Source organism: Momordica charantia (genome assembly GCF_013281855.1).
Source record: "Momordica charantia cultivar OHB3-1 chromosome 11 unlocalized genomic scaffold, Mcharantia_2.0 BLBB01000011.1, whole genome shotgun sequence".
NCBI lineage: Eukaryota > Viridiplantae > Streptophyta > Magnoliopsida > Cucurbitales > Cucurbitaceae > Momordica > Momordica charantia.
Genome location: NW_028275159.1, coordinates 10,130,828 through 10,138,584, shown reverse-complemented (window position 1 = coordinate 10,138,584; position 7,757 = coordinate 10,130,828). Strand labels below are relative to the sequence as shown.

The 7,757-nt window shown below is 33.0% G+C and overlaps 1 protein-coding gene across 1 annotated transcript; it reads left to right on the top strand.

Moving 5' to 3' along the window:
* The first annotated feature begins 889 nt into the window (after positions 1 to 889).
* Positions 890 to 3,223, top strand: LOC111021134 (trihelix transcription factor DF1). Its single transcript, XM_022297984.2, has 2 exons — positions 890 to 1,279; positions 1,638 to 3,223. Exons 1-2 carry the CDS (start codon positions 1,017 to 1,019, stop codon positions 2,950 to 2,952), a joined length of 1,578 nt encoding a protein of 525 aa, XP_022153676.1. The 5' UTR covers positions 890 to 1,016; the 3' UTR covers positions 2,953 to 3,223.
* The last annotated feature ends 4,534 nt before the right edge of the window (positions 3,224 to 7,757 follow it).

The following is a 7,757-nucleotide window of genomic DNA, read 5'->3' as shown; positions in this document are numbered from 1 at the left end:
TGTCTAAGTTCGAATATTACACCTCCATATGTTGTACTAAAAAAAATCTGAACTCAAGTTTAAAGATTAACGTTAGTAGTTATTAGGATAAGTAAAAAAAAAGGGTAAAAAAAACTTTAGTTAAATATGTTCAAATTGCAATAAGACTTAGAATTTTACAACTTAAAATTAAATATTGAGTGACAGAATTAAGGACTAATTAAAATAATTGTGTTTTAAAAGTTCTAAGTATTAAAAAAGTTTTGTTGGATAGCAATTTTATTTTTAGTTTTTAAAAATTATGCTGGTTTTTATATAAATATTTTTCTATTCCTAAACATATTTAAATTCTTAGTTAAATTTTAAAAACAAAAATATATTTTTCAAAACTACTTTTTTAGTTTTATTTTTATTTTTTTGTTTAAATTTCGAAACCATTTTAAAGAAATTGATGATACAAAGAAATTACATAGGTGAGAGTAGCAGCCAAGCTAAAATTTTCCAAATAAAAAATAAAAAATAAAATAATTATCAAATCGAATTAGTAATCTTTGAAAGTCCTAAACTTCCAAGTTGAAATGCAAACATAAGACCTAAACCCGAAACCTAATTGGGTAGAATTTTTTAATTTTTTTTAAACTTAAGAAAACCCAAGTGGGTCTTATGATTGGTTTCTGTAACCCCTCCCCATAAAAAGGAAAAAGAAGTCTAAGATTCTATGACCTAATTAAGCATAAAATTAAAAAAAAATATATATATATTTTACATTTTATTTTCTATTATTATTATTATTTATTTTTTATGGGGTTGGGGGGCCATTGATCATGACAGGCATATCCCACCAAAGGATAAACAATTAATTAAAAAAAATTCACCATATGTATAAAAATCTCTCTCTCATATCCAATAACTAACCTAATAAAAGCTTCAACCAAAAAGAAAAAAAAAAAACCCAAAATTTGATCTTCATCCCTTCTGGCTTTTGTGTTCCCATTTTCTTCTCTCGTGGGTCTTAATAATTAGCTATAGAGACTCCCATGGATGGCGACTCCACCCTTCTGGCCAGCTCCGGCGAGGCGGCACCACCGCCCGCCGAAGCTGTGGAAGAAGAAGAAGCTCATGACGAAGCTGGTGGCGGCGGCGGCGGGTCGAATTCCGGCGAAGAAGGCGACAAGAACAATTACGGCGGCAACCGGTGGCCTCGGCCGGAGACCTTGGCTCTGTTGAAGATAAGATCCGATATGGATGCAGTTTTTAGAGACGCAACTCATAAAGCTCCATTATGGGATGAAGTTTCAAGGTGTGATTTTTACCTTTTTTTCTTTTTTTTATTTACTCTCTTTCTAATCTTGTGATTTGTTTTAATTTGGTGGAGTTTTTTGGATCAAAGAGAGACCATGATGATTCTTTCATTGGATTTGTTAATTTTGTTATTTTGTTATTCATCTTATTCGTTATACTATCATTTAATTATCATATTTTATAATATATTTTTGTGTGTATTTGGACCACTATTTTTTGGGTTTCGAATCTTGGTAAATTCACATGAAATGGGAAGAAAAAAAGTGACCAATTTGATCTATATGGCATCTTCTAACATGGGTTGTCTGTTTTTTTTTTTAATTTCCTTCTTTTTTTCTATTTGAGTGAGATTTCAGGAAGTTGGGAGAGCTTGGATTCAATCGGACTCCAAAGAAATGCAAGGAAAAATTCGAGAATGTTTATAAGTATCACAAAAGAACCAAAGAAGGCCGAAGTGGGAAATCCGATAATAGCAAAAAGGTGTATAGATTTTCCGATGAATTGGAGGCTTTTGGCAATCATCATCATCACAATCACATTTCATTTCAATCTCACCACCACCCAGCACCGGCACCGCCGCTGCCAATTCCTCGGCCGATGACGACGACGGTGACGGTGACGGTTCCGCCTTACAATCCTCCGGCGAAAATAGTCACATCTACTACTGTTCCATCGACCATGAACAACACAACAAACAACAACTCCTTGCCACCCAAGTCCTCCATCCCACTTTCCAATTTGCCAAAAATGGCCGCCAATGTGATGTTTTCGAGCTCGACTTCGTCGTCGACCGCGTCGGAGGAAGACCCGTTTCGGAGCCGGAGGAGGAAGAGGAGGAAGAGGAAGTGGAGTGATTTCTTCGTGAGGCTAACAAAGGAGGTGATAGAGAAGCAAGAGGGGCTCCAACTCAAGTTCTTAGAAGCATTGGAGAGAATTGAGAATCAAAGGAAGTTGAGAGATGAAGCATGGAGAATGAAAGAGCTGACAAGGGTGAATCAAGAACACGAAGTTCTCGTCCAAGAGATGTCGGTCGCTGCCGCCAAAGACGCCGCCGTCGTAGCATTTCTACAAAAAATATCCCCTTCTCCATTCCCATTCTCATCACCACTACCGCCGCAGTCGCAGCTGCAGTCAGGTCAGCTGCAGAACCACGACGAGAAAGAAAAGGTGACCACCGCTGTAGGAAACAGTCCATCGTCAAGATGGCCAAAGACTGAAGTGGAAGCACTAATAAGGCTGAGGACAGAGATGGAAATGAAGTACCAAGATCAGAATGGGCCAAAAGGGCTATTATGGGAAGAGATTTCAGCAGCCATGAGAGGGCTTGGATACAACAGAAGCTCAAAGAGGTGCAAAGAGAAATGGGAGAACATAAACAAATACTTCAAGAAGGTCAAAGACAGCAACAAGAAGAGGCCAGAAGATTCCAAGACATGTCCCTACTTCCACCAATTGGATGCTCTATACAAAGAGAAAGAAAAAAACACAACTTTTGACATCAATAGCCAAATGGAGCCATTGATGGTTGAGCCAGAGCAACAATGGCCACCTCCTCCATTGCAGCCTAATCAAATCATGGTAAATGGTGAAGGAATTCATGAACAAGAAGAAGAGGAAGAAGAAGAAGATGATGATGATGGAGGCAGTAGTAGCACAGATGTGGAAAATTGAAGAAGGAAGAAGAAAATGGGTCATAATCTTCAATAAGCATATAATCCAATACAGTTCAAAAGGGATAAAAAAGTTGGCACAAAAAAGCAAGCAACTTTGACACTGATGTAAGTCAGATTTGCATTACATGTGCCTGAAGAGGCACTAGAGGGGCAAAATGTAATGGGGAATTTTAAATTTGTATAATAATTATTGTTGTCTATAGTGGGATTAATTTAATTTTCCTCTCTTTCTTATTAGAATGAAGGTTAAATTTGAAAATTTAGTGATCCGTCTTTATTTAGTTCCTAAGTTTCAGTATGTTTTGATGGTGTAATTTTTATATTAATCCAGTGCACTATGAAATGAGTGTAGCATGCATATTGGATGAATGTGTAACATGTTGGTCAAGTAGATAAATTGGACAAAATAGAGACTTAGGCACGATTTTATGTTTTTGGCCACTTTATTTCCACGTCGTGTCAAACAAACTAATATTTTTATCCAGTAGCTATGTCATGTCATCATTTAGTTAGTAGAGTTGAAGATGTGTGAACTATATCAAATCATAATTCTTACTTTAAGGACAAGAATTGCAACAAACTAAATAGTCACAAAACCATACATAGAGAGACAATATACGTATGTGTAATAGGAAGATTTCGAAACTATATAGAATGAACTCGGTGCTTCTCCAATAAATATGTCTCACCGTTTAAGTAGCGTCAAACACGTCGAACTATTTAAACTTTTTAAAGTAGAGATAAACACACAATTATGATAATTTTAAGGTATACAATGAAAGCAAGAAGAGATGAAGAAGGGAAATAGAGAATGTTGGAGCAAAAGAGAAAAATGGTGAATTCCAAATCCCATTTGTTTGATTGGGCAGTAAAGTAAAGGGCTTCCCCACTGGCAGAGAAACGTGGCTTTTATAACATTTGCCTTTTTTATAATGCTAATGATGGCCAACGTACAACCTTTTTCTTCGTAAAGAAGAACAAATTGGGCTACTTTTTGGACAAAAAATAGAGCTGAAAATGAAGTAACAAAGCCACAAGAACCAGATCCTCTCGCATTTTAAACCCTATAATAAAAGAGAAAAGAAATTGGGATGATTCAATTATGGAAATTCCTAATGGTGGGAGCTATGTACTAATCAATCCTATATGAGATGATCCAAATATAGAACTTTAGTTCTTGCTTGTAAGAATTAGCTAGAGATGACCCTCTAGTTGATGATCATGAATCCAATTGATCCTATATTGAGTTAAAATTTTCTCTCGGGTTTTAACATTTTTCGCTATATATTGTTTGGAGGATCTTTATATTGTATATAGTCCCACGAACTTATATAAATTGTTTTGAGTTTTAAATTATAAATTTGGTCTTTAAACAATGTATATTTAGTCCTTGAATTTTATTGAAACTATTATTTTCTTTAATTTCTATCCAAATAAAATTTGCGCGTGAGGTGATATGATCTTACAATAAGTTTAATGGATCGTAGATTTTTTATGGATGAAGGAACACAAATTGACAAATACATTTAATCGTAGAAAATTTTAACATATGTGATCCGATCAACCAACCCTCTCAAATCTAATTAAACCTTAATAAGTACTTAGACCATTCATTTGTAAATCGTCCAACTAGCTTTTGGAGCATTTTAGTCGACATTTTATCTAATAAAGTGTCACGTTACACTCAATCAATTAATGTTAATGATTGAGAGACTAAAAGTAGGTATAATTTAAAGTTTAAAGATGTAACTGAAATGTTTTTTTTTCTAATTTTAGGATTAAATAGATGAAATGTCGTTTAAAGTATAAGAATCAAACTTACCACGTTACCAATTATATTTGGCCATTGTTGATAAAGATTGGAACAAATTTTTATATAAAATTTAGGAACCAAAAGAAATATTTTAAAGTAAAAATAACAAAATGTATGTATAGGGAGAGAAAATAAGAGATTGGGGTGAATATTCGAATCTACAACCTGAATTACTAAATATCTTAATAAATTGAAATATGCTATGTGACGGTTTGAAATAATCATGATTTATTTGTTTCGTGAAATATTTTATGTGAATTGTTTGAAACAGTCACAAATTATTTATTTATGACAGGTTCTAAAAATTATAGAAATCGGTTGGTGGGTAGTGTCATTAAAAGAATTTGTGTGATACTAAAACAATGTTATTAAAAGCCTTTACGCGCCAGAGTAAGCATAACTTAACGGTAATTGACATATATCTCCAATCAAGAGCAATCCCTCACCCCATATATTGTACTAAAAAAAAAGGCCTTTATATGACATTCAAAACTATTGTCGTACAAACTTTTCTTAACGATTAGAATCCTTCATTCAAAACAGTTGTGATACAAAAAATAGTCATAGTTAATAATTTCTCGATAACAATACATTGACATTATCAACATTTTCTTGAAAATTAAGTGGCCACTATAAAGGTTTTCAGACAATAATAATCTGTCTTTATTAAATTTGTCTCGACGGTAAAATAAATTTTATTGATTTTTTTTATCTTGAAAATGTTCAACTGTCATAAAAATAGTTTTTGTGACAGTTAGAAGTTGTCGTTAACAAATCTTTTCTTATCACAGCTAATTTAGTAATGACACTTTTCTTTTTCTCTACCATCATGTTCATTGTTTATTTGATATGGTCAAATAGAAAAATACATGAAAAAATATGCTTTTGATAACGTCTCACCATTATCGAAAGTAAAAATTTTAGCAGTGATACGATGGCGGGAAATTCATTTGATTTTTGAAATTCAACCCTTTTATTATTTTTGAAAAGTGAAACTTAGGGAGGGGAATGCAAAATACCAATATCTCTGAGAAAACATTAATTCAATCAACAACAGTAGTCTTATATGGATGTGATGTTAATTAAATAAAAAATGAAAGAGTTTGAAAGAAAATCTTATCAGCAATAAACTTTAATTAGTTTAATATTTGTATTAACTGATCTTGTTGGATTGCATAGTCAGAAACAGGTAGACAGAGAGAAAATGAGAAAGGGGAACAGGCAACAGTGTAAAGAAATGACATTTCCCACACACAAGATGCCAAATATCACATGACCTTCCAAATTAAAAGGGGAATCTTCCACAAGAAATTGTGATATGTTCGCTCTTTAACAAATTTGTTATTTCTAATCTTTTACTGTCTAATCTATATGTGAAATTACATTTTGTCCCCTCTCTTTCAACCTTTTTTTTAATTATTTTTTCTTTTTGTTCTCTGTTGAGTTAATTTTTTTTTTCCAATTTAGAATTCCTAATTGTTCTTCATCCAAATTTATAGCTATTTTTGCTCGGTGAATTTTATTCCTTAATTGTTTTTTTTCCTCGTATCTCGACTCTACCTCGAGTTGGAAAAAAATTGAAAGAGAAAAATAAGGTAGAGATACGTATATAAATAAGTAGATGTAGAAATACAGATTGAGATAAAGGTAGAGGTAGATATATAGACATAGGGAGAGGTGAGATAAATGTAAAGATAGAGGGTAAAGATAAATTGAAAGTGAAATAAAGAATGATAGATAAAAATAAAAAATGAAAGGAAAAAGAAGGATTAGTTGGAAAAAGATTTGAAAGAGAAAATAAGGAATCAAGGAAAAAAAATTGAAAGTATGTTGAAAATTCTATTGTTTGTTGATCAGTTAAATTCCAGCTGGTTTGTTTGCTCTTTTCCTAGGGATTCATTTAGTGTTTGAATTAGTTTTAACGTACTTAGCTTTTTGTTAGTATTTCTTGCTTTTTTTTTTTTTTTTTTTTTGTAAGACTATTAATAAGCTAGCTACTCAATAATACAATTGAATTCTATTTCTGTTTTGTAAGGCTATTAATAAGCTAACTTATCATATTCAATAATAGAATTGAATTTCCTCTATTTCTTCTACTATAAACTCAACCTGACATTTTGTATTAGAGTTACACGAGGCTTGATTGAATTAACAGTAGATTTCTACGTGAGTGGTAACTCAAAGATGGCAATAGAGAGTTTATTTTTGTATAGCCATCTGTCCCGAAATTTGATTGGTATTATGATCATTATACAATGCTCATGGAGATTTTTTGCGATTAAAAAGAATACTGGAATGCGGTGGCAAATGGAATACCTATCGTAGAAGGTAGTGCTTTAACAGAGGCACAGAAAAAGAATATTGAATATCAGAAGTTGAAAGATCTAAAAGCAAAGAATTACTTGTTTGAAGCTCTAGATCGCACCATTTTGGAGACAATTCTCAACAAGGAAACATCAAAGAGCATATGGGATTCGATGTTAGAAACATCAAGGTGCAACAAGAGTTTAAGGAGTCACATTTGCAAGCTCTCCGTAAGGTGTTTGAGGTTCTTGAAATGAAGGTAGGAGAATTTGTAACTTTAGTACTTTACTAGAACTCTTACCATAGTTAACAAGATGAAAGAAAATGGTGAAAGTAAAAAGATGGTGAAGTGGTTGCAAAAATTCTGCCATCGATGACTCCTAAATTCAATTCTGTGCTGAGTGTTATCGGGGGTTAAGGATACAAGTTTGTTATCAATTGATGAGCTTCAAAGTAGCTTGCTTGTCCATGATTAGCAACGTATGAAGAAGAGTTATTTAGTAGAAGAAGTACATGCTTGGAAGATTTTTTATGGAGATTGTTGGGTTTGTAAGGTGATTGCAAACAAAGTCTCACATTAGCTAGGGAAGGGAATGATCATGGGTATATAAGAGAGAACAATTATCTCCATTGGTATGAGGCTTTTCGGGTGAAACCAAAAGTACCTCTTTCTAACATACTCTTTT

Coding starts and splice junctions, on each gene's coding strand:
- LOC111021134 (XM_022297984.2), top strand. CDS start 1,017: ATGGATGGCGACTCCACCCTTCTGGCCAGCTCCGGCGAGGCGGCACCA. Junction 1,280..1,637: donor TTATGGGATGAAGTTTCAAG/GTGTGATTTTTA, acceptor GTGAGATTTCAG/GAAGTTGGGAGAGCTTGGAT.